This window comes from Arvicanthis niloticus, chromosome 7, assembly GCF_011762505.2.
Source record: "Arvicanthis niloticus isolate mArvNil1 chromosome 7, mArvNil1.pat.X, whole genome shotgun sequence".
NCBI classification, from domain to species: domain Eukaryota; kingdom Metazoa; phylum Chordata; class Mammalia; order Rodentia; family Muridae; genus Arvicanthis; species Arvicanthis niloticus.
This window is the reverse complement of record NC_047664.1, coordinates 1,913,835-1,940,214: the sequence shown is the minus strand read 5'-3', so window position 1 is coordinate 1,940,214 and position 26,380 is coordinate 1,913,835. Positions and strand designations below refer to the sequence as shown.

The 26,380-nt window shown below is 43.2% G+C and overlaps 1 protein-coding gene across 6 annotated transcripts in view; it reads right to left on the bottom strand.

Moving 5' to 3' along the window:
* Gak (cyclin G associated kinase) overlaps positions 1 to 26,380 on the bottom strand; it is a 68,136-nt gene that overhangs the window by 12,429 nt on the left and 29,327 nt on the right. For 4 of the 6 annotated variants that reach the window (XM_034508448.2, XM_076937747.1, XM_034508447.2 and 1 more), the window contains 11 exons: positions 25,707 to 25,855; positions 24,812 to 24,934; positions 23,691 to 23,824; positions 19,012 to 19,206; positions 18,467 to 18,584; positions 17,941 to 18,020; positions 12,446 to 12,639; positions 11,405 to 11,551; positions 9,916 to 10,395; positions 9,365 to 9,535; positions 8,698 to 8,820 (listed from right to left, as the gene is read on the bottom strand). In XM_034508448.2, coding sequence (XP_034364339.1) covers positions 8,698 to 8,820; positions 9,365 to 9,535; positions 9,916 to 10,395; positions 11,405 to 11,551; positions 12,446 to 12,639; positions 17,941 to 18,020; positions 18,467 to 18,584; positions 19,012 to 19,206; positions 23,691 to 23,824; positions 24,812 to 24,934; positions 25,707 to 25,855 — 1,914 coding nt within the window. The remainder of the gene's footprint in view (positions 1 to 8,697; positions 8,821 to 9,364; positions 9,536 to 9,915; positions 10,396 to 11,404; positions 11,552 to 12,445; positions 12,640 to 17,940; positions 18,021 to 18,466; positions 18,585 to 19,011; positions 19,207 to 23,690; positions 23,825 to 24,811; positions 24,935 to 25,706; positions 25,856 to 26,380) is intronic. The other 2 variants (XM_076937745.1, XM_076937746.1) reach the window with 2 other exon arrangements.

Sequence of the window (26,380 nt, the reverse complement as noted above, 5' to 3'; positions counted from 1 at the left end):
ATAGGTATCTGAAACAACGAATGATGCTCTATAACCCATTCAAATTATCTGAAGGAGGTTAAGGGTTCAAGAGTTAGGAGCCATCTCAAGTGTCATGACAAATATTATTGGAGTAGTGTTACTTTTGAAATTCACAATGATTGTCATAATTAGAAAGAAGTTTAAAGACACCTGTAGGATATTTGGCATACTCCTAACACTTCTCTGGGTGTGTTAACTTTGCATAATGAGATTATGAATTTAAAGAACGCTGCTCTGTTGACCTTTGGTGCTGCAGATAATCCTGATAAAATTATCCATGGCCTGAGCTCAGTATTTCCATTTTGAACAAACCTCAGGAATGGCATATATAGCTTGATCAGGCTAGCCCTTCTTGTCCTGGGAATACTTTTATTCCTGCCCATTGTGTTAAAGCTTATCTTTAACAACATCAACATGTTGGTGGTCAAAGTACATGGCTTAAACGTGAAAATGGACCCCTAGACAAAGTTATTAAATTAGCAAGCTGGCAAGCCAAGGACAGGTAAGATTCTGCACAGAGCCTTACCAACCTAAGACATAAATGCATTGCTTTTGATAATGCATATTCCATGATGGGTAGGAAGGCATTCTTGTCAGAACAACCTAAGCCAGGCTCAGTCTTGTTAACAAAATAAAAAAGGGGAAAGGTGGAGAGCCTTTGGGGCTGCTTGGCAAGAAGCTGACTTGGGCCAACGACAAGGAAAGGGGCTGCTTGACAGGAATATGACATTGGCCAAGAACAAGAAAGTAGGCTTCAAGCAGGAATCTGACATTGGACTAGAACAAAGAAGTAATTTCAGACAGGATTCTAAATTTTAGACTAGAACAAGGAGGTAGGCTTCAGACATGAAAATGACCTTGGGCTAGGACAGGGAAGTAGGCTCAGATACTTTGGTCATCCTGATAAGCCTTTAGAAACAGTGATCACGGGAGTGTTCACATAACTGGGTTTAATGCCTTGCTTTTTCTTGGACTATTTGTGTTTATTGTATTGCTTGTTCCTCAACTATCTGCATCTATTGTATTGCTAGACCCTCAACCTAGAACTGACCTTAATACATGCATGTAATCAAAATGGTATAAAAGCATAAAGAAGAGGGAGTATAGGATAGGGGGTTGTTCTAGGGAGGGGAAATGGGGAAAGGAGATGACATCTGTACTGTAAATAAATAAAATATCCAATTAAAAAAAATAAACTCAGAAATCAGGACCTAAAAACCTACAATAACCCCAAACCCAGATGACCAAATGCCAGTGTAAGAGCAGAATCAACAACAGTCAGAGCAGTATGGAACCACCAGAGCCCCGCTATCCCATTGCAGCTAGGCCTGGATATTCCAACACAGCTGAAACACAAGAAAATGATCTTTTTTTGTTTTTTTTTTGTTTTTTTTTTTTTTTTTTTTTTTTTTTTTTTTCGAGACAGGGTTTCTCTATGTAGCTCTGGCTGTCCTGGAACTCACTCTGTAGACCAGGCTAGCCTCGAACTCAGAAATCCGCCTGCCTCTGCCTCCCAAGGGCTGGGATTAAAGGCGTGAGCCACCACCGCCCGGCGAAAATGATCTTAAATCCAATTTTAAGAAGATGACAGAGGTCCTTAAAGAGGAAATGAATAAATCCCTTAAAGAAATTCAGAAAAATGAAAACAAACAGGTGAAGAAAATTAATAAATTGTTCAATACTTGAAAATAGAAATAGAAGCAATGAAGAAAACACAAACTGAGGGAATCCTGGGAATGGAAATCTCGGTAAGTGAATAGGAACTAAAGATGCAAGCATCATCAACAGAGTACAAGAAATGGAAAAGGGAATTCTCAGGTGTACGATTGAAGAAACTAATACATCGGTCAAAGAGAATGTTAAATCCAGAAGTTCCTGACACAAAACATCCAAGAAGTCTGAAATACTATGAAAAGACCAAATCTAAGAATAATAGGAATAGAAGAAGATTCCCAACTCAAAGATCCAGAAAATATTTTCAACAAAATCATAGAAGAAAATTTTCCTAACCTAAAGAAAGAGATGCCTATAAACACACAAGAAGCTTACAGAACACCAAATAGATTAGATCAAAAAAAAAAAAAAAAAAAAGTCCCTTGGCACATAGTAATCAAAATACTAAACATATAAAAGAAAGAAAGAATATTAAAAGCCCCAAAGGAAAAGCATAAGTAACATATGAAGGCAAACCTATCAGAATTACACCTGACTTCTCAACAGACTCCAAAATCTGGGAGGTCTCGAAGACTTTAAGAGACCACAGATGCTAGCCCAGTCTACTATCAAAGCTGATAGATGGGGCAAACAAAATATTCCATAAGGAAGTCAAATTTAAGCAGTATTTGTCCACAAACCCAGCCCTACAGAAGATACTAGAAGGAAAACTCAAACCCAAGGAGGTTAAGTATACCAATGAAAACACAGGAAATAATTTCACACCAGCAAAACCAAAAGAAGTGCGCGTGCATGCACACAAATACATAAACACACACACACACACACACACACACACACACACACACACACCCCACCACCACCATCAAACTAACAGGAAATAATCATTGAACATTAGTATTTCTCAACATCAATGGACTCAATTCTCCAACAAAAAGACACAAGCTATCTGAATGGATGTCAAACAGGTTCCATCATTCTGCTGCATACAAGAAACATACCTCAACATCAAAGACAAAAAATTACCTCCGAGTAAAGGGCTAGAGAAAGATTTTCTAAGCAAATGGACCTAAGAAACAAGTTGAGTAGCCATTCTAGTTTCTAATAAAATAGAATTCAATCCAAAGTTACTCAAAGAGATGGGGAAGGACACTTCATACTCATCAAAGGAAAAAAAATCTAAGACGATGTCTCAACTTTGAGCATCAATGCTCCACACACAAGGGCACACACATGTAAAGGAAATATGACTGAAGCTTAACTCACTCAGCAAATCCCACACATTAATAGTGGAGGCTTCAATATCCCACTCTCATCAATGCACAGGTCATCAAAAGAGAAACTAAACAGAAAAATAATGCAACAGATGTCATGACTTAAATGGACCTAACAGATATCTACAGAACATCTCACCCAAACACAAAAGAATATATCTTCTTCTAAGCACCTCATAGAACCTTCTCCAAAACTGACCATATAGTCGGTCACAATGCAAATCTCAACAGATACAACTGAAATAACCCCTGGTATCTTATCAGACCACAATGTATTACAGCTGGATGTCAACAACAACAGAAACAACAGAAAGCTTACAAACTAATGGAAACTGAACAACTCTCTAATGAATGACCACTGAGTCAAGGAAGAAATAAAGAAATTAAAAACTTCCTAGAATTCAATGAAAATGGATAACACACCCAAACTTATGGGACACAATGAAAGCGGCGCTAAGAGGAAAGTTCTCAGCACTAAGTCCCTTCATAAAGAGATTAGAGAGCTCTCATAGGAGCACACCTGAAATCTCTAGAACAAAAGGAGCAGACAGCAGGAAATAATCAAACTCAGGGCCGAAATCAATAAAACAGAAACAAAGAGAACAATATAAAGAATCAATGAAAGAAAGAGTTGGTTCTTTGAGAAAACCAACAACACAGACAAACCCTTATCCAAACAAACTAAAAGACAAAGGGAGCATATCCAAATCAACAAAATCAGAAATGAAAAAGAGAGGTAACAACAGACACCAAGGAAATCAAAAAAATCATTAGGTCATAAAAATTTGTACTCCACCAAATTGAAAAATTTAAAAGAAATAAACAATTTTCTCAATAGATACCAAAGTTAAATCAAGATCCAATAAATAATTTAAATGGACCTATAACCTCTAAGGGAAAAGCAGCAGACACTAAAAAAAGAGCCTAGGACCAGATGGTTTTAGTACAGAAATCTATCAGACCTTCAAAGAAGAACTAATACCAACACTCCTCAAACTATTTCACAAAACAGAAACAGGAATAACACTGCCAAATTCATTTTATGAAGCCACAGTTACCCTGATACTCAAACCATACGAAGAGTCAACAAAGAAAGACAATTATAGACCAATTTCCCTCAGGAACATTGATGTAAAAATAGTCAATAAAATATTGGCAAACCGAATCCAAGAACACATCAAAAAGATCATCCACCACAATGAAGCAGGCTTCATCCTAAAGATGCCTGGAAGGTTCAACATATAAAAATTTCTCAATGTAATCTACCATATAAATAAGCTGAAAGAAAAAACCCGTATGATCATCTCATTAGATGCTGAAAAAGCCTTTGACAAAATTCAACACCCGTTCATGATAAGTTTTATCAGGGATAAAAGGGACACACATAAACAGAATACAACAAGCATTGGCCAACATCAAATTAAATGGAGAAGAACTTAAAGCAATCCCACTAAAATCAGGGACAAGACAAGGCTATTCACTCTCTCCTTATCTATTCAATATAGCAGTACTTGAAGTCCTAGCAAGAACAAGAAGGCAGCTAAAGGAGATCAAGGGAATACGAATTGGAAAATAAGAAGTCAAAGTATCGCTATTTGTAGATGATCTGATAGTATACATATATGACCCCGAAAATTCTATCAGGGAACTCCTACAGCTGATAAAGCCCATCAACGAAGTGGCTAAATACAAAATTAATTTAAAAAAATCAGTAGCCTTCTTATACATAATAAATGGGCTGAGAAAGAAATCAAGGAAACAACACCCTTCAAATAGCTACAAATAATATAAATTATTTTGGTGTAACTCTAACCAAGCAAGTGAAAGACCTGTACGACAAGTGTTTCAATAAAGAAATTGAAAAAAACATCAGAAGATGGACATGCTCATGGATTGGTATGGTTAACACAGTAATAATGGCCATCTTACCAAAAGCAATCTACAGATTCAACATAATTCCCATCAATATCCCAACACAATTATTTACAGGCCTTGAAAAAACAATACTCGACTTCATATGGAAAAACAAAAATCCCAGGATAGCTAAAACAATCCTGTATAATAAAAGAACTTCTGGAGGTATCACCACCCCTGATTTCAAGCTGTACTACAGAGCAACAGTAATAAAAACTGCATGGTACTGGCATAAAAACAGACAAGTTAATCAATGAAATCTAATCAAAGACTCAGAAGTAACTCTATACACCTATTAACACTTGATTTTTGACAAAGAAGTCAAAATTATACAATGGAAAAAAAGAAAGCATCTTCAACAAATGGTGCTGGTCTAACTGAATAACAGCACATTAAGAGAATGCAAACAGATCTGTATCTACCACCCCGAAACAAAACTCAAGTCCAAGTGGATCCAAGACTGTAGGAAGCCGCTGTTAGCGGTGGTATAATCCGCCATTCCAAGATGGCTCGGACATTGTGTCCTCCACTAGTAAACAATTAACTGCGCAGGTGCAAAAAGGCAAAAGCGTGCCAAAAGTCACTGCCCATCCCAGGGCGTAATATGGGGGTGATGAGTGAACAGCCAATCAGAAGTGAACACGTCACTCTAGGGTGTATTTAAGCTGTGCCTCTTCCTGTCTTTGGCCCTTCAGCGTTCTTTCACGTCTGCTGATACAGATTAAACCCTCGCTGTGGTAACCACCCGAATTCTGTCTCACGTGTACCTCTTCCACGGGAGGGGACACAGGAGGCATGCGGAACACAAGACCTCAACATAAAGCCAGATATACTCTGATACAAGTGAGGAATAGCCTTGAACACATCGGCACAGGAGACAGCTACTATGGTGAACATTCAATAAATGGACGTCATGAAATTGAAAACCTTCTGTAAGTCAAAGGACACTGTTAATAGAACAAATTGTCAGCCTAGAGAATGGGAAAAGTTATTCACCAACCCTACGTCTGACAGAGGGCTAATTTCCAAAATAAAGAAAGAACTCAGGAAATTAGACATCAACAAACCAAATAACCATATTAAAAATTGGGGTATAGATCTAAACAGAGAATTCTCAACAGAGGAATCCCAAATGGGCAAGAAGCACTTAAAGAAATATTCAACATGCTTAGCCATCAGGGAAATGCAAATCAAAACAATGCTGAGATTCCATCGTATACCTGTCAGAAGAGCTAAGATAAAAACAAAAAAAAAAACAAAAAAACAAAACAAACAAACAAACAAAAAAAAACAAAAAACAAGTGACAGCTCATGCTGCCTAGAATATAGAATGTGGAGAAGGAACACTCCCTCATTGTTGGTCAGAGTGCAAACTCGTACAGCTACTTTGGAAGTCAATTTGGCAGTTTCTCAGAAAACTGGAAATAGTTCTACCGCAAGACCCAGCTAACCTAACCCTAACTCCTGGGCACATACCTAAAGGCTGCTCAACCATACCACAAGGACACCTGCTCATCTATGTTCATAGCTGCTTTATTTATAACAGTCAGATACTGAAAACAACCTAGATGTCTCTCAACAGAAGAATGGGTAAAGAAAATATGGTACACTCACACAATGGAGTATTATTCGGCTATTAAAAACAATGACATCACGGAGTTTTCCAGCAAATGGATGGAACTACAAAAGATCATCCTGAGTGAGGTAAGCCAGACCCAGAAAGACAAACGTGGTATTCACTCATGTATAAGAGGATATTAGGCATAAAGTAAAGATAATCATGCTGCAGCCCAGAGAAGCTAAGGAACAAGGGCCGTATGACTCTCACTGTGAAGGGGAAGCAGGATAGACATCGTGGGTGAATGGGGGTGCTATGGGGGGTGTGGCAGCCATGGTAGGTGTCGTCTGGATGGGGGTGTATGGATCGAAACAGGAGAGGTTGGGGAAGGATAGAGCACTGGGAGAGACAACTGGAATGGGCAAGGGGAAGGAGCATCTCTGGGACAAGCTAGAAATCTACTGCAGTGGAAACTCCCAGCAATCTATGAGGATGACCCTAGCTAAGACTCCAGCAATGGGAGATACAGAGCCTTGAACTGGCCATCTTCTGTCACCAGGCAAGACTTTCAGTGGAGGAACTAAGACACCAACCCAGACACAAACCTTCGACCTATAGTTTGTCCGGCCTACAAGGTGCTGGGGTAAAGCTGGTATAGAAATTGTAGGAGTGGTCAACCAATCACTGATCCAGCTTGAGACTCATACCATGAGAGGCATCCCACCCTTGACACTGCCTAAAAGACCAGAACCCAGAGGCTGTATAGCCCAGAGACCTAGGATAGAACTAAACATGATTGACACACACACACACACACACACACACACACACACACAAAGTCAGTAAAATGACTCCTAATGATGTTCCGCTATACTCATAGATTGGTAGCCCGATTGTTACCAGAGAGGCTTCACAAAGCAACTGATACAAAGATGCAGAGACCCACAGCTAGACGTTAGGTGGAAGAGGAGAAAGAAGGATTGTAGGGCAAGAGGGGTCATGGACACCATAAGAAAACCCACAGAATCAACTAACCTGGGTTGGGAGGGGCTCACTAAGACTGAACAGCCAACCAGGGAGCCTCCATGGGACTGACCTAGGCCCTCTGTACACATGTTACAGTTGTGTAGGTTGGTCTTGTTGTGAGACTCTTAATAGTGGGAGCAGGGGCTGTCTCTGACTCTGTTGTCTGCCTTTGTGACCCTTTACTCCTTCTGGGTTGTCTCATCCAGCCTTAATAGAAGAGGTGCCTAGTCTTAATGCAACTTGAGATGATGCTATGAATGGTTGATATCAATGGTATGCCTGCCCTTTTCTGAAGAGAAATGGAGAAGAGTGAAGGAGAAACTGCAGTCAGAATGTAATAAAAACAAACAAACAAATAAGAATGAATTCCCAATGTGAAAAGGGTTTAATAAAGAATATGAAATAACCCTGCATAAAACAAGATAAAAAACCCCACAACTAAAAGCATAAAAAATAACAGTCACCCTCTGAATTCTACAAATGCAATGTGGTGTGTGCCAACTCATGCACACATTAAAATAAATGTACAACTTTTAAAAAATACTTACTAAATTTTAAAATGTTTTAAAATTTAAAATCCAACTCTGTTGAGAAACCAAAGATAGGAATTCCTGTTTCTGAGCAAATAAACTGAGAGAATAGTACTGGGGCGGTGTGTGTGTGTGTGTGTGTGTGTGTGTGTGTGTGTGTGTCACAGACTTTGCAAACAGGTCTGTGTTGGATCAGAATGTGACAGCAAGATAGAACTATAGGTGCACAGAGTGGTCAGATGGATGTTCACAAATGTGAACATCTTGTAATTCACATCACCAATAGGGCATGTTCTAGGAGCCATGGCACATACCTAACACAGCCTTTCTGAGGGTCTCTCAGAGAACACAGAAAATACAGAAAATCATGTAGGTAAACAAACAGGCCAATTGATTATACATAGGCAAGGACTTACATCCAAAACTATTTGCCTTCATGAAAAAGGAACCACATGGAAGACTAGGAGGAGTAGACACTGTTGCCACTGAACAAAGGCTATAGCTCTTATAGTGTGTCTGTGCTCCCATTGAACAAACAGAGAACTCTGTAGTTAACACACAGGTTAGGGATGACTAGAACATATAGGAACCTGTAAACAAGCCCTGCCTTGTCCTCTTCTCAAAAGGGCATGGGGAGACTCTCTGGTCATAGTTGGTAGCATCTTGAGAAACCAGCTAACAGTGGGGTTGGTGGTCATACCTTCTGGTACTGGAATGGAGGCCGGCCCAGGTGCAGCAGTCTCAGCCCATGTATCCCATCCTCCTAGCAGATCTGGGTGGCTGGATGAAGCTATTACCTTGCTGGGCTCTGCTGGCAGATCCCCTGGAAGAAGCCAGGGAAAAGCAGGGCTTGGGTTTAGTATACGTGCTTTCTCAGCCTTTTCTGGCCTTTCTCCTGATGGTCCTGAGGATGTAGCAGATAGCCATAAAACTGAGCAACAGAGGTCAGCAGGCACCAGCTTCACAGGGCAGCAATGACATTTATATGCTCCCTTTCTCTAACCACCATGGTGGTAAAGGACTCACAGGCCTGTTCAGGAACTCCCTGGAGTCCCCTGCTGGTCATGCACCCACTCCAGCACGGCACAGCCATATGTCATATTTTCTACCCACAAGCCATTTGGAGCAGTCAGCTGTCTCCAGAGTATACCCCAGACCATCTGCTCTCTGCTAGGAAGAAGAACCAAGCTTTCTCTCAAGATATAGCAACTTCTGCCTAAATGGGTCATGCCTGCTGCTCCCACATGCACACACCAGTCTTTAGCCATCCCGTTGCCTTGTCATAAACTGCAGGAAGTATGAGTTCCTAGGCCTTTCTACACATAAGCTCGTGGCTTCTATGTAACATTCATCGTAGCCATACTTACCCAGGTGCAGGAAGGCAGTGCTACAGGATGGGGGTGGGGCACTGTGGGTGGATGGGAAGGCAGTTGAGGAAGCTACAGAGTCAGAGTTGAGAAACTCTCCAAAGGGATCAGGCTTGGAGCAGGGCTGGGTGTCTGAGTTGGATGACAGCAGGAACTGGTCAAATGGGTCCACTAGGAGACAGAGGCAAGGCAGGGACAAGCATTATACCTTAGCCTGCATCCTGGGAGCCTTGTTGCCCTGCTCTCAGGCCTCCACTTTCCCAGTAATGTGAACCCAGCCCACCCAGGAGCCCACCTAGGGATACATGGCCCTTTTAATGTCCTACATCTTAGGACTGTCCCATGGATACAGCATCACCTGAAGCCAGAGCTGGCAGTCCTGGCTTGTGAGCTGAGACCAGTAGGAACTAATACAGCCACATGCAGTTTCTACAGAAGGTAGTTCCCACCAGATGTCAATATAACAGGATGATCCTTTTTCTACATGGCAGGAATAGTTAAGCCTTGTTCAATACTACGAAGACAATTTTCTGCATAACTGAAACGCATACCAGTGTCAGAGACTTTTCCTTGTAGGTTGCTCTGCACCCCAAGCAGAGAAACTGGGCTTGCTAGCAGCAGAGGAGCCTCACCACCAAGCAGGTCACCAGGAGGCCCTACTTGAGCAGCATCAGATGGTTCAAGGAGGCAGCTCAACAGGTCAGTGTTGGTAGATGGAACCCCACAAGCCTGCAAGGGGACAGCAGGCCTTAAGTCCCCCTCAGAGTGCAGCCCCAGGAGATCTACACCTTCTTCAGGCTGTACAGGCTCCTGTGGGGCAGCCAGCATGCCCACATCAAATATTAAGTCTTGCTGTCTGGTTCCAGCTGCCAGTCTTGGTGTATCTTCTCCAGCCCCTGGCTTCCTCTCCTCACTGGGAAATGAAGCCTCTTCTTCATCTGATACTTCACTTCCATCTCCGTCTGCAATCAGGACAGACTGAGTCTCCTTAGGAGAAGTATTGTCTACACCAGTCTCTGACTCTTTTTCCTCTGTGAAAAGAAAAGCAATGGTTGACTGACCCCCATGCTAAAGTAGCTACGGGAGAACAGAACAAGCTGACACACACAGAAGCCTCAGTAGGGCCAGGTTGTAACCACACAGCCAACACCAGGACCCTGTGTCAACCCCAGTGTGCCATCTTAGGCTTCAGAGCACATTTCTTGAGGCCTGAGCTTCAGAGAACATTATGGAGCCGTAATACTGGCCTCTATCCAACAACAAAGAAGCTCAGACTCAAACAAGGTACATCTGCTAGCGTCTCATCTCTATGGAAAACACTTGGAAAAAGAAGGCCTAGTGGGGGACACATCACAGCACTTCTTGGGGAAAGTCCTTCCCTGAGTGGTAGTGGCATACCCTGGATTACAAGTAAGGAAGCCAAGTGACAGGTGGATCCTAGGTGTTTAGTTGCATTAACTAGGCCATGAGACACGAGGAAAAGACTAAGACGCCCAGTAGAAACTGGAGGCAGTAAGAAATAAAGCAACTCCCAGGTAGGGCTATGATCAACCACCATGGTTTAGCTTATCCCTCTGCTCCCCTGGGACTGGTAATGAATGACTTCAAGTCAATAATGAAATGAAATTCATACCTTGGGCTTTGTGGGCATGTGTGTGTACGCACATGTGGGTGTGCACATTTGTGTGTGTGTGTGTCTATTTCGTTGTTCAAAGAATATATCCTGCTCTTAGTTTGTGTGCCAAACAACAAGACTAAATGTGTAGCTCAGTTGTAGAGGATTTGACTGGCATGCATGAGGCCTTGGTTTTGATACCCACTGACATAAATCCTTCTAAAACGGGCCAGTGTGTAGGGCTACAGCCCCTGTAAGGAGACCTCAACTCTGCTTGTCCCCATGAAATACCTGTTGCCCTAAGCATCTAAACTCAGCATATGGCCCTTGCAGAATGCTGCAACTGTGTGGTTAATGAGCTCAGGGTCATGTGACAGACTGGAAACCCATTGAAGAATGAAGGATTAGCTGTGCCCTATGCCTACCCTGCCAATCCAGTGTGTGAAGAAAGTGGTTGGTGTCCGTGCTGCTGCTCTGTGGTGAGTCCGACTCTGTGATCTCGGCCTCTGGAGACCCTGCCTCAGCATCATACTGAGCTGTGGAGCCCGGCTGCCGGGGTAGCTCTGGCTTCCCTGTCAGGAAAAGGCTGGCATCAGACCACCAGTGCCAGGAACAACACATGGCAAAGCATAGTCAAAGCAATAGGATAGAGTAGGCAATGGGGCACCTGCACCAGTTCCTTGAGAACAAGGTCTGGCTATTCAGTGCTGTGCCCCACCCATGACACACAGAGCACACTCATAGAACCTATCACACACACACACACACACACACACACACGTTCCTTTTAAGAATACTTGTAAAGTGTTCCACCTTCAATGTGGCATTTAAATTGTCATGTCCAGAGTATATGATCTTAGTCAACTTATGGTACAAATCTAACATTGGAGGGAACCCTTCCCAGTCACAGATTCATGTTAACCCCAAAACTAGATCAAGGGTTCATGTACTCAGAGAGCAACAGGGCCTAATACCAGAGTAGTGGTTCTTAGCCCTCCTAATGCCACAACCCTTTAATTCAGTTCCTCATCATGTGGTGACCACTCCAACATAACATTTTTGTTACTGCATTGTAACTGTAATTTTGCTACTGTCATGAATCTTAATGCAAATATTTTTAGAGACGGGTTTGCCAAAAGGGTTGAGACTTATAGGTTGAGAACCGATGCTCTAGAGGTTGCTTTTGCATAGCAAAGAGAATAGACTTCCCTGCTACGCCTTCCTGTGGCTCATGAAAGGGCCTCAGGATCATAGTGTCGTCTTTCCTTCCCTAGTACCAGAGCTGTACCTTTAGCTAACAGTGAGTTTCTACTAATAAGCACAGAGAAGGTGGGGATGCCCAAAACCAGGGGGAGAGGTACCGCCCAGCCTTAGGCAGAACTCTGTTCCTGTAAATCTTACCTAGAAGTGAAAGTAACTAGAATTGGGTTCCAAGCAACTATACGGAGAGCCAGGACACATCTTACCAAACTTAGACAGAATGTCCTGCTGCTCTTCCCTGTTGGAAAAGAGGATCTTGGGATTTAACCCCCTTAGGCTGGTATTCTCCCAAGGTGGAACTTCTCGGCTGGGTCTGTCTCTAGGCTCCACCTCCACTTCCAGGTTCACCTGGAACAGATCTGGGTACTTCTCTTGAATATCGCAAGCATCCAGGTCATATCTGCAGGTAAAGAGAGAGAAGGAGTGAGTTTGGCCAGGGTGTATCAGAAGTCCTTCAACATCTACAGAAAGGATAAGGGCTGCTGGTGAGACAACAGGCACATAACCTTACCCATGGAACATGGGGACTTGGAGCAGGGCTGATGATGCACTATTTCCCTAGAGTTGAGGCAGGGTTTCCCTGTTAATGTGGAAGAGTAGTGAGCTAGAGTTCTGTGTTTCCCAACATAGAAGTTGCTATGAGAGGCCAGGTGCTCAGAGTGACCACAGGATAACTGCTATAGCATGACTGCTAAATCCAGAAAAAACAGGAAGGCAGCCTCCACATAGCAAACCTGTAACCTGACCCTAGGCCCCACCCCTCACCTCCAAGTAGATACATACTACAGGCACTTGATTGGTTTAAATCAGATACTCTGAAATCTTAAATAAATTTTTATAAAATTATGTACACCTTGGCAAAAATACCAACGATTTTTAGATAATCATAAACCTAAGACTTCTAGGATTTTGCCATCAGAAGCTAGAAACAAGACTTGTTGAAGGCTCAGGGAGGCAACCTGGGCTGAGAAGAGGGATAGATAGGCAGGAAGCAGGCAGAGGGGAGGTCACAGGGTCTTCAGACCCCAGGAGAGCATGGGGAGCAGGGGAGGTTGGGCTAGGCCACCCTGGAGGCAGCAACTTTAGCCATTTTACAAACTGTCCCCATGTAGTAGTTCCACACTGCTCCAAGAAATCCTACCTTCTGAACACCCAGAGTCAGAAACATACTCAATTGCCACCCATTATCTTTGTATATCATACTAAGTTTTGTACCTATCAACACCACCATTGCCAACAAAATCTAAGAAACACATACAGCAATGGTGACCCGTTTTCAGGGATCTCCTGAGTGTCAAGGGAGCCATATACTCTTGGTCCTAAGGGAGTCTCTGAATCTGTGTGATTCTGTAGTTAACAATACCACTGTGTAAGGAAAGCTGAGGAGAGCAAAGTAGTTATGTGGGTGGCAAAACAATGGTTCATTTTGTTTCTTACTATTAAAAAAAAAAAAAAAAAAACATGCAGATGAGCCTGCAATGTTTTAGGTTCCTACTTCACTACTTCGTACCTGGGATGCACACTGGAGAGCACAGGACAGGGCAGAGCAAGATGGCTCTGTGACAGGGGTTTTCCCTCCATATGTATCTTTCCATTGGGATATAACTTAATAACTACAGCAGCTAAGCTTACATGTAGCTGATGGCTACAGGGAGGAAAGGCTAAAACTTGCCATCAATGAGGATGGAGGAACAAGGCAGGAGAGCCCACGCAGAGTGTTCTGTACACTTGGCAAGCTCAGCCTCTAAGACGGGTTGATGAGTTCTGGGGACACCTCATTTCTTACTTCTCTGCCCAACTGACCGTGAGGCTGCCCAGCCTAGCCAGCAGGGCAGTGAGGGCACAATGAGGGTGTGTGAGCAGGGGCTAGGGAGCTGGGGTTCAAGTCACAGGGCTTCAGAGGCTCTGGAGGTTAGATAGTGGTATGTCTAGGCTAATGCGAAGTGAGGGGATTCTCACACACGTAGTGTAGTGCGATGAAACCGCCCTCCGACCTTCATCCACTCACAAGATACTGCAGATCTACTGGGTATCCGTCCCATGACCAGACTGACCCACTCAGGCTCATGTGATGGTGGTGTCTCAGTTCTTTTCTACACTGTAGTTCAGCTGCTCTGGAGAGCAGTCCTGCTGCACATAGATGTCTGTTTCTCTTGTCAGTGCTCTTGCCTTACTGTGGGCTTCTGTAGCCAGTATACCTAAATAACACATGTGTTCCTGTGGTCTGAAGGATCCCACACACTTAAGCAGCAGTGCCATACACTGGACACTTCAGAAAAGACAAAGGAGGTTTTTTTGGTTTTTTTTTTTTTCAGTTATTGAAGTTTAGAAAACTAAAGTTATTGTATAAAAGATCTATATAATGTTTACTTGTTCCGCTTGGAGGAGGAAGAAGAGGAGGAGGAGGACAAGGGGAAAAAGAAAAAGGAAAACAAAAAAAGTCATCAACTGCAATTTGTCGACTCTGTGATTCTGCGATTGGGTACCCACAAACTGCTGCCTCACTGGCCCCTCAGCACACTACACTGCTCTCTCTCAAAGCATTCACCTTGGTCTGCACAAGTTGTCACTGATAGAAATAGATCTTTAGCCGACATTTGTGTGGTAGGTTCCATCACTTTTAGCCTTTTTAGTCTTCACATATATATTTCTAAAACATGGCTCTTGTAAACTACACACATTTGAGATCTAATTTTTTAGTTGGGTTGTTTATTTAACAACTCCAATATTTTGTATATCTGGAATCAGACTAACACTGGGGAATCTGCTGCTGTGTTGCTTGTCTTCCTTCTATCTCTTTGGGTTCTATTTCTTCCTTTCTTCATTGTCATCTACATTAAATTATATTTTGTGTTCCACAGTGCATCTCCTCCATCTTTCTTAAGCTCATTACTGCTTTCCGTGGAACTATTACATACTTCCTTGACTTGCAATGAACACACTGCTGACTTCCAGGCCTCAGAGGCTAATGAGGGATCATTTCATATCGTGACTCTTTGGTGCTGCTGTTATGTATTTTACTACAAACAAATCTTGTTCTTTTCCCCTCCCCCATCACCTCCTTTTATTAGATAGGTTCTTTCTACACAATCCTAACTGTTTTGTAACTTGCTATGTAGATCAAGCTGGCCTCAAACTCACACAAATCTGACTTCTGCCTCCCAAGTGCTGGGACTAAAGGTGTGCACCACCATGTCCAGTTCCAAAAAAATCTTAAATCCCACGTTAATGCACGTTTTCTGATGTGTTAGGTAGTGAATATACACTTAATTTTACTCACTATAGTTTTCCTCACATTTTATAGCTAGTTTCAGGCTTACTTCTAGTTCTGTCTGCCCTTTGGTACTAAACTGCCTCTGTTTCCCTGAACACATCTGCTAAATTAATCAGACCATACAAGGTCACTTTCCCTAGATACAGATTCTTCATACTTCCACTACTCCTAAGATGACACTGCCCCGACTTCTGGCTACTAGCCCTTCAGTTCGCTGACAGATGTTAGCCTTGCCACTTGACAATCATGATATCTACCTACCAGGTGCTTTCAGCAATTTAACTATGTTCTGATGCAAGGGTTTCTCTTTTTGTTGTTAGAAAACACTGTGTGGTATGGATAGCCCTGACACCTCATCGGCAGATGTCTGCTACTTTGCCAGGAGCTGAATCTGCTCTCCTCCTTTGACTTCAGACCTAGGTCTGTGTTTTCAGGTCCAGTCTTCCTTCACCTCCTCTGTGCTCAGTCTGAAGCATACATTGGTTACAATTCACTGACACTGTTCTGCTGCCAAGACAATTCCCAAATTCTTCATGTCAGCTGTCCCATATCTGTCTCATCTCCACATTCCAGGTCTGCTGAAATGCTCCATTTTCACCTCTGATTTCTTTTTAAAAATTTATTTACTATATTTTAATATATTTAATTTGTGTGTGTATGTGTGTGCATGCACACAAGAGTTAGAACGTGAATTAAGAAGTCAGAGAACAACTTGCAGGAGCTTGTTTTTTCCTTCCACCCTATTAGTCCCTGTAATCAAATTCAAGTCATTGGGCTTGGTACCTTTATTTTCAGAGCCATCTTGCTGGCCCTCCCTTTGATTTCCTGAATATGTTTGTTGTCTTGATCCATTTTCTGTTGCTGTAATAATATCATAACTGAGAAGATAAAGGCTTATGCTTTTCACAGTTCTGAAGACTGGTGGCTGTATCTGGTGAAGGTTTCTTGACTGGCAGCAGCTTTGCAGGGTCTCTCGTTGGCTCTGGGCATCATATGGCCAGATACAGTGTCCTATCCCAAGCTTCTTCCTCTTATATAAGCTACAGTCCCAATGGATAGGCCCTATGCTCATGAAGTCATTTAATCTTAATAATAGTCTTCCAAAAGCAAGACCCAGATACCATAGTCAGATTAAAGTCACCAGGCCTCTTAATAACTCTCAACAGGAATTAAATTCCAGCATGAACTTGGTGGAAACATTCAAATCATTGCAATACTAATCAGAACTAGTAAAAGTTCTTGTTTATTAACTCTAATACCTGAATCATATAGCTCTTTTGCCTCCATTTTCTTGGTCTTCAGTCATTTGGTCTTTTTCAAGAAAACAAAACAAACACCCCCCACCCCCCCAAATTGACCATGCCTCTACGGTGGTTGAAGACTACAGAAACTAGATTGCAAGAAAAAAAGTGAGGCACCAGTAATCCCAGTGCTTGTGAAACTGAGGCAGGAGGATCGACATGCCTGTGTTACATAGTTGGTATGAGCCTAAGCTACAGAGTAAGAGACCTTGTCTCAAACAAACAAATAAAGAGTAAGGTATTAATATCAAAGAGACAAATCCAAGAGACTAGCAAACACCACTTATACACCTACATAGTCTCCTGGAGTTGTGACCTGTGGCATGCTCTGTCTAGTGCTTCCATTGGGGGAGTGCAAAGAACAACACATGGCAGGCCCATACCCCTGGCAACTCTCTGCTCACTCATGGAACCCTCATTTCCCTTCTACCCAGGGCTGATGAATGTGCTTGGTGAAGAGGAGAGTCCACCAGCAAGACCCCCACACACAGCTGAATCTGAAAATATATCATGATGCTTATAGGCTCTACCAACAACACTGAAGTGGTGAGTGATAACCGCTCTTCACCACAAGCGAGAGCCTACTGCTAGAACCCAATATACACAACACTATCCCAAAGTCCTGTCACCTAAAGTTATTCCTCTGTAGTGTTTGTTCATATATCTGACTATAAAAGCAGACCAAGCTTTTAGAAAGTAGGACCAGAACATTACCTCCCAACTCTGTACCCAACCGAGTCCTGCACACTGAGCAAAGAATCAAATATAGAGTAAACTTTGCTACATCACTGGTTATGCCACATAGATGACTTAACCGGCTAAATTCTAAAAAGAAATGCATTAGGTCAGTCTAAAGGTATCAGGTACCAAGTGGAACCTAATTTGGGTCCTTTGTAAACTGTGAGGGACAGAAGACAAAAACAGGCTCAGGGCCATGGTCTAGTTTTACAATCAGCATCACATGGCAGGTCTCTCACTTGCTAGCCTTTTTTTTTTTTTTTCTTTTCTTTCTTTTTCTTCGGTTTTTTTTTTTTTTTTTTTTTTTTTTTTTTTGGACTGACCCATATGCTAGTGGTTCTGGGTACCTGTCCCTCTCCAACAGCAGCACAGTGCAACACCAACATACTTTGCAAATTTCACAGTGGTTGCGTTTCGAGGCACGAACCCAGTGTGGAACTGGATCTGGAACATTTTCATGGACGCCATCTATAAGAAGACCAGCAGGAGACCCATTGAGAGTGCATACTAACTCCGGATCAGAGTTCTTCCCCAAGAATATAAGCTGCTAGACTGGGTTCAACTCCTCTGTTCTTCTCAACGGAATTCAAGGCACAGGACAGTCAGGGCAACACTATCTGGAAGGCTGGGACTCCCTGCCAAATGCTTGGTGAGAATAGAGACAATGCCTGCGTAGGGGCTAGAGCAGCGTGGCTGAGGCAGGAGACGTACCAAGACTAAGTACAACAGCTCTTCATGAAGATTAAAGCTTATGCTCATGGGTGAAATTCTGAACCTTTCAGGCTAAAATCCCCTTTGCCCTACGTCATATACAGTGAGCACTGAGGACTAGTACAAACACTTATGGAGCACTAGCTTACAGCTCACTGGGTAGTAAGGTCAATCCAGAGGCCTAATCACACAGTAGCACTCACCTTGGCCTGCAGTCTCCCTCCTAGAGTGGATCTGGCATGGTAAATGATGATGAGCACATCTCCTTGAACTGTTATCCCCAGGGGGATGACAGCCTTGCCATCCTCAATTTTAAATTCCCTGGAACACATTGAGAAATTGGCTTACGTAAGCATAAACAAACAAACAAACAAACAAACAAACAAAGTGAGAGTTCTAAGATGTTACCAAACACTTGAATCCACACCTTCTCTGGATGTTTGTGTACCAAGTTATACCAAGAAGCCACTCTTTGTGTCTCTTTGTTGAGACGGGCTTCTCTATGTAGCCCTAGCTTCCCTAAAACTTGTTCTGTAGACAGGCTGGCCTCAAACTCAAGAGATCCACCTGCCTCTGCCTCCTGAATGTATACACTCTTGTACATAACCCCTCTTTCTCCACCCTTAGCCCGACAAGAAACCATCTGTACCTAGCACAGGTCAATCAGAACACAAGGTAGTTTCTCCTCCAGAAGTTTGCAAGAGGACTCAAAACAACAAGGGGTGAGAAACCTCAAATGTGTACTCACTTCATCCTGTCATACTCCTGGGATGTGGTGGTTACACGCTCCTCCCCAACATAGACCTCACAGAATGGTCGGCAGCCGTTCCTCTGCTTGCTGAACAGTGGCACAGGGGTCATGACCACAGATTTCACCAGCATTGGCTTGCTGTGGGGCGTGATGGGCTCCTCTGCCACCATGTCACATACATATTCGATGTACCTAAGGTAGACATGCACCTGTCACCCAAGCATGTGATGTTTCCTCAGGGGACAGAGACATCAGACATTTTTCCTTCTCAAATATAAGTATTTAATGCCATAAATCTCCCTTTGAAGGTTTGTTTTAGTTGTTCTTCAAAAATCTGATAATGTATTTTTAAATCCCCTGAGATTTTCTTTTTCACCTATGATTGTTTAGAAGAAGTTTCATTTTGAAATATTTAGAGTGTTTTCTAGATTGTGTTAATGGTAACCCTTAGGGTGGAGAACATATTTTGCATGTATAATTTCAATATAAAAATTTTTTAATGTAGGGGCTGGAGAGATGGCTAAGCAGGTAAGAACACTTGCTGCTCTTTAGAAGACCCAAGTTTAGTTCTCACACCCACATCAGATAGCTCACAGTGACCTGTATCTCCAGTACACACTCTTGTACACACACACACACACACACACACACACACACACACACACACACACAGCCTTCACAACACAAAAGCAAATTCGTTGAGGTTTAATTAATGGCTCAAAATGATATTGCTTTGTTGTTCCACACGCATTTGAAAGAAATATATCTTTCAATTTATGTTGAAATATTCTACATCAGTCAGTCAATGCTACGGAGTCACTGATTTTATGTGTACTTATTCTACTGACTACTGACAGAAGGATGTTAGGAGTCTACGTCATCATTTTATTTCAAAATTTATTTTTATTTCACGTATGCCAGTGTTTGTGGTCTATACTCCACTTACACACCTGGTGCCCCCAGAGGCCAGAAGACCTGGATCCTCTGAGACTAGAGCTGTGCAGAGTTGTGAGCGGCCATGTGGATGTTAAGAATTGAACCCAGGTCTTCTCTGCAAGCATAGCAAGTGCTCTGAACCATTTAGCCATTTCTCTAGCTTTGCCACATCATATAAATTTTGATTTAAGACAAAGGCCACATAGCCCAGACTGGCCTCAAACATCTCACATAACTGAAGCTGGCTTTGAACTCTGTGTCTATAACTTCCATGCACTGGGAGTACAGATATGTGTGGTTTGTTCTGTGACTTTTTTGTTTTGGGGGTTTTGTTTTTGTTTTGTTGTTGTTTTTTGAGCTAGGGTTTTGCCTTACAGTCCAGGTGGTCTTGAACTCATGGTCATTCTGCTTCTGCCTTCCCAGTTCTGAGATGATAGGAACACACCACCATGCTCAGCTTAAATTTATTTTGTCTACTGATGATAGAGCTTCTCTTACTTTCTTTTGGGGAGTGTTGTAGTGGAACATCTTTGTGTCAGACTCCCACCAATGGGGTCTCCTCTGGCAGGGGACAGGGATGAGAACCAGCTATCTTCTTCAATTAACATGGGTGAAGGGATGCAATTCTCCTGTAGACTTGTCTCAGTTGCAGGAGACAGGAAACTGTGGTAGCCACAAACTTAAGTCTGTGTTCACCTGATGATTAGCCAAAAGCAAATGGAATGGAGGGTATCCACAGCTGAGTCTAAAAGTAGAGCCAAAATGAAGGAGAAACAAACTCTCTTGGATGGCAGAGGTTGAATCTTCACCTGACAATGTAGCTGGGACCCCAAATGCAGCTTGTGAGCAGAATAGGACCTGTTGTTGGTGTGTAGGACAAACCATAGGCCCTACAGCAACAGGGCCACTGATGCAGTCTGCTCCCAATGCTGCTACATACTCACTATACTCATCTCTTCAAGTGTCTACAGCCTTGCTCTTTGCCTGGAGCTCTTAGATTATTTGTGCTAACTCTCAATGCCGACACACGTGGACTAAAATCTGTATTTTCTTTTACTTTTGTTCCTGGCTTCATTTTACTTCTTTAATTCACTCTGGCTAAATAAACATTTTTATGCACTCATCTCCTTTCTTCCACTGACTTATTAATCACTGTGCTTAAAGCAATCTTCAGGCTTTGCATGGTGGAGCACACCTTTAATGCTAACATTTGTGAGGCTAAGGCGTCTAAGAGTTTGAGACCAGTCTGGTCTATATAGCAAATTCCAAGCCAGTCAAGGTTACATAGAGAGGCTACATGTCTCAAAAAAAAAAAAAAAAAAAAAAAAAAAAGGTGTGTAGAATCTCTGTGAGTTCAAGGCCAGCCTAGTCTACATGTGAATTCCAGGACAGCCAGGGCTAGGTAGAGAGTGACCTTTTCTCAAACAAACAGGAAGGAAGGAAGGGAGGGAGGGAGGGAGGGAGGGAGGGAGGGAGGAAGGAAGGAAGGAAGGAAGGAAGGAAGGAAGGAAGGAAGTTAGTTAGTTAGTTAGTTAGTTCTTTATTTGGTGGCCAGGGGTTTCTGACAATCTGTAATTCTGTAATTCATGCTTTCCTTTCTTGCAAGTGGCTTCCTTCCCTCTGGCTCAAATTGTCTGTGTTCGGGATACTCAGGATGAAGTAAGATGATAATGCAAGGATGGTTTCTTTTTAGTTCTGCTCCTGTTCTCAGAGACTCCTGGGTCTGTGGCTGCAGCTACTGTGAATCCTGGAGATGCTGGTGTATTCAGTGTCTCGTTCTCCACCTAACTTTCCTCTGGTATTCATTTACAGATGGACCATTTGCAACAAACCCTTGGGTTTCTGATCTTTTGTTGGTTTCCAGGTAAGCAACACCCAGTGATTTGTCTTTCAGATCACTGGTTTACTCCTCTGCTGGTCAGAGTCTACGATTCTCACACTACTACTGTGCACACACATCTCAATCTTCTTTGTTTTCCTTGCTAGGGTCTTTAGCAGATTCACCCACTATTTTAAATTTCCTTCTGAATTCCAATGTACTCTTTGGTTTTGTTTATTTCTCTCAAGACAGAAAGGGCCAGACACTGCATATGCTTCCCTCCCCTTGCTTTCTGGAGACTGTGGAGAACAGACATTGGGGCACAGACACTCTGTTACAATACCTCAAAGCTTTACCCATGCCCATCACAGTATTCTGAGTCTTCTCATATGGGTATCCAGACAAATCTGTCCTGACAGCAAGTGTATCATCTTTCCAGTGATCTTTAGATATGGGGCAAGTTGATGGCATGACAGTCCCAGTTTACAAAGGATTTGAAAGTGCACAGATGTGAAGTTGTCACAGTAATTGTTAGAACATGAGTGACACTATGTCACTGTGCTTCCATGAGACCCCAGGGTTCATAGTAGAGTACCAAAGACACTGTCTTGTTTTATGCTCCACACACTCAGCAAGCAGCCGTGCTACTCACATCTCCTGCCCAGCAGGCCCCAACACATGGAAAACAGCAGCACAAATGGCTAAGAGCTCAATATGCTGAAATCCTTCCAGCTACCCTAGCGGAGGCCAGAATGGGGACACAGATGCAAAACCACTCTCCTCATATGGCCTGAGGAACACACTGCCGTTATGATGCTCTACCCACCAGGCAGTACGCAACTAAAATGAGTCCCATTCACAAGAGAATTGTGCACACTGGGAAGAGCACTTATTACTCTCACTGCCGAAACATGGAGCACCTTACTGGCCTGGACCTTTGCCTCATAATAGCATCCATGTTGGCTTTTTGTTTCATGTTCCACCCACCTGCTTTCTCAGAGAGGAGGCTGATCCATGTTTTTCCAAGTACTCACTAAGACAGAGGGCATTTATGATGGATAGTCAGTGTCTCTCTAGACCCCGACTTCCAAATGAAAGAAAGTCTTGGTCTAGGGAAATAGTGAATCTTGAACATGAACAGACACAACCGGCAAATGCGGCAGTCCATAGTGAATGGACACGGGAGCAAAGCTCGGCAGAGCCACAATAATTGGCTTCTTAACCAGACATGACACCTCATATCTACAATATTAGCACTAGGGCACTGGCCTAAGTTTGAGACCAGTCTAGCCTACATAGTGAGTTCTAGGCCAGGCTGAGCTCAGAGTGGATCCCTGTGTCAAAAAAAAAAACAAAAGAAAAAACAAAAGAAATTGATTTCTTTACATTGCAGGTAAATGACCTACAGGAATGTCTGAGTGAATCTTATATGCATTTCATAGCACTTACCTAGCATGTAAGAGGTCCTAGGTTCAGTTCTCAGTAACACAAGTGAAGAAAACGAAGATGATAAGAGATAACCTCAGAGAAGCAGGGCAATAACACTTCACATTTGAAAGTGTGAAGTTTCACAGTGCATTGCCAAATAACCTCCCAAGTCCACATAAGTTGGGATCCCACAGAACACAGGGCCATACAAAGTTCACATATTTACTGGAAAATCTGGTACCCAGGCCCTCAACAGGAGGCTGCCACCACAAGTCAGAAGCTATCCCAGCTTGAGAGTTTCAGATGAATGTCAACTATGGCCTATACTTGTTAGGTACAGGTCTGGGGATGAGTTAGAAACCACAGTAATACTAACTTGGCCTTCAGCAAACTAGAGCACCTGACTGCAGGTGAGGTGCTAACTGAAGGCAGCACCACTTCAGGGCCAAAAGAGCTGTAGGCATCATTGTCCCCAGCAAGGATCACCTGGTACCTTTTGTGGGATGGCCAAATGCCTGGTGGGCAGCGTTTCATGCTGAACATGTACACAGCGGCCTCTGCAGTGCTGAAGAGACGGCAGAAGCACAGGAATGCACAGACTGCCACAGCAGATGCAGCTCTCCCATCCTACAATGAAGAGACATGTCTTTTACACATAGGCCCACGCACAGAAAGGATGAGGACTCAGAACAGTTCCTATAAACCAGCTATCTATGTGGCTAAGGGAAGGATCTAACACTACGTTTGTTTAGGACACATTTAGGAACATATATAATATGCTTCATGCAATGAGAATTCAGAGCCCAGAAGATAACAGTCATTAGCAAAGTACGCCGGTTGGCCTCCCACTCAGTTTCAAGTTGGTCTGCTAGCCTCACCATGTTCAATCCCTTCCTGAGACCTCTTATCATCTTCCTTTTCTTCACTTGTGTTACTGAGAACTGAACCTAGGACCTCTTACATGCTAGGTAAGTGCTATACTCCCAATACTCTTTCGCTTATTTTGAGTCGGACTCTTACTACATTGTTTAGGCTGATATTTACCTTGTGATTCTTCTGCCTCAGCTTCCCAAGTAGCTCAAATTACTGGCCAGTATTACCAGGTTCATCTTACTCATAACAACAGTTGTGCCAGATGTGGTGATGCATGCCATTAACTCCAACACTTGGAAAACAGAGGTAGATGAATCTCTGTGGGTTAGGGGCCAGCCCGATCTACATAGTGAGTTCCAGAACAGCCAGGCTGTATCTCAAAAATTCAAAACACAGTTGCAGTACAGCAAGGCTGATACCTGAGTGTACTTCCTGTTGGATGTCACACTGTATGCAAGGAATCTAAGTCTTTCTCACTCATTATGCGGTTAGAAAAACTTTGAGGTAAAAACTCATTTATCTCAAGGCTACATATCCCTTTCCCAGATGCTGGATGTGCTGCTAGAATCACCAAAACGAGCCCTTATGAGTGCGACTTGTCCCATAGGAGTCGGAACCACCAGGGAGTCTGTGTCCATCCAGCCCAAAACTCGACGCACAGGTCTTCCTCTGGTCAGTGTCCCCCATCACACCCAGGATCAGCGCTGCTTTGGTTCAGTATATGCAGCTAACACAACTCACCATGCAATGCACAACACAGACATTCCTGTTGTCTTCCCGGAGCCAGGTATGCATGCTCCTGCAGAGTGTGTACAAACTGTGGAGATGGGGTGCCCGTCTGACTGCCCAGCCACACTCAGTGACCTGTAGGGAGAAAGTCCACTCAGCTAAGTTTCTGCACCAGTCCCAATAAACCTGGCTGGCATATCCACAGGGTTACTTTGTCTTTGCCTACAAAACTGTCCTTTTTTCAAAATAATTTTCTTTTTAACCTTTGTGTGCCCATGTACATACATACACATAAGTGCCACAGAACATATGTATATGGAAGATAAAGGGAAACTAAGAAGAGTTGATTTTCTCCTTCCACCATGTGGGCCTGAGAGAATGAACTCGGTTGTCAGGCTTGACAGCAGACACCTTTAGCCTCCCCCTCTTCCCACATAATTGTCCTTTATGAGTGATTCTATAAATGTGGTGGCTTGAAACTCTTAAGTATCTTCCGCAGCTGGGGTTCTCATTTGACATCCCTCTTAGCTATGAATGACCTGTGCCACAGGAATGTTTCACTGATGCTACAAAGAGAACTACCTTTTCCTGTGCCAAGAGGAGGAAGACATCCTAGTTCATTGGGGAGCAAAAATCTTATCAAGGTTTCCCCCCCTTGTGTGTGTGTGTGTGTGTGTGTGTGTGTGTGTGTGTACACATGTACATGGTGTAAAGCTTCCTTTCAACTCTGGCCCATCTCCACCCCTGGCCACACCTCTAGCCCCAGCCTCTCTGGCAGCTGCTATGGTCAGTTCCCTGCAGCTGCCTGGCACTGTCCAAATCAGGCTAGTGCAGATCCAACACCTAAAACTGTACTTAAGTGGGGAAAATGGCTCAAATCATAAAAAAATAGCTCAAGGCCACTTACCCGGTTGTGGAACTTGGAAGCCCGGTATGTCCTTGGAGAAAGGTTGTATACAGCATAATGTCCTGGATGCTTGGCATCCAGAAACAATCGCACATCCTCAATATTGTTTTTGATTGCTGACTCCACACCTTCTGCTGGGAATGACATCACTGAAACGAAGTAGGCCCAAGTTAGATGCTAGGGGATTGCCCTCTTGGGCTGGGCTCACCTCCCAGCCAGGTAGCTGGCCAAACATAGGCTCTTCTCATCCTCTTAAAAGTCTCCCAGCCTTTGTAGAGGAATGTATACAAACTGCAATATGGGAAACATTACAAAGTTAGCTACAGATGTCTGGGAGAGCTTTCCTAGTTACCTGATATACATCATGGTTTTTAGGGACACCAGCTTTTCTGATTATAGTTTTGCCTAGATTATCTAGCTTTAAATGTGCATGGTTCTACCATTGATCCCTCTGCATCCTCAGAGTTCCAATCATGCCAGAAGCTGGGCTGACACTGGCCTTGTCTTTTTCACTGGCTAGGAAACATGCTCAATATATGTCACCTACCCTCCACATTTTTGGGGTAGCTCTTCAGGCCAAACCTCAGATGGAACTATAGCTATCAAAGAGGCTAAAGAGGCACCTTGCACCTTGGCTACTTCCACTGGTCCTTTGTCTATCATCCAATTAGACA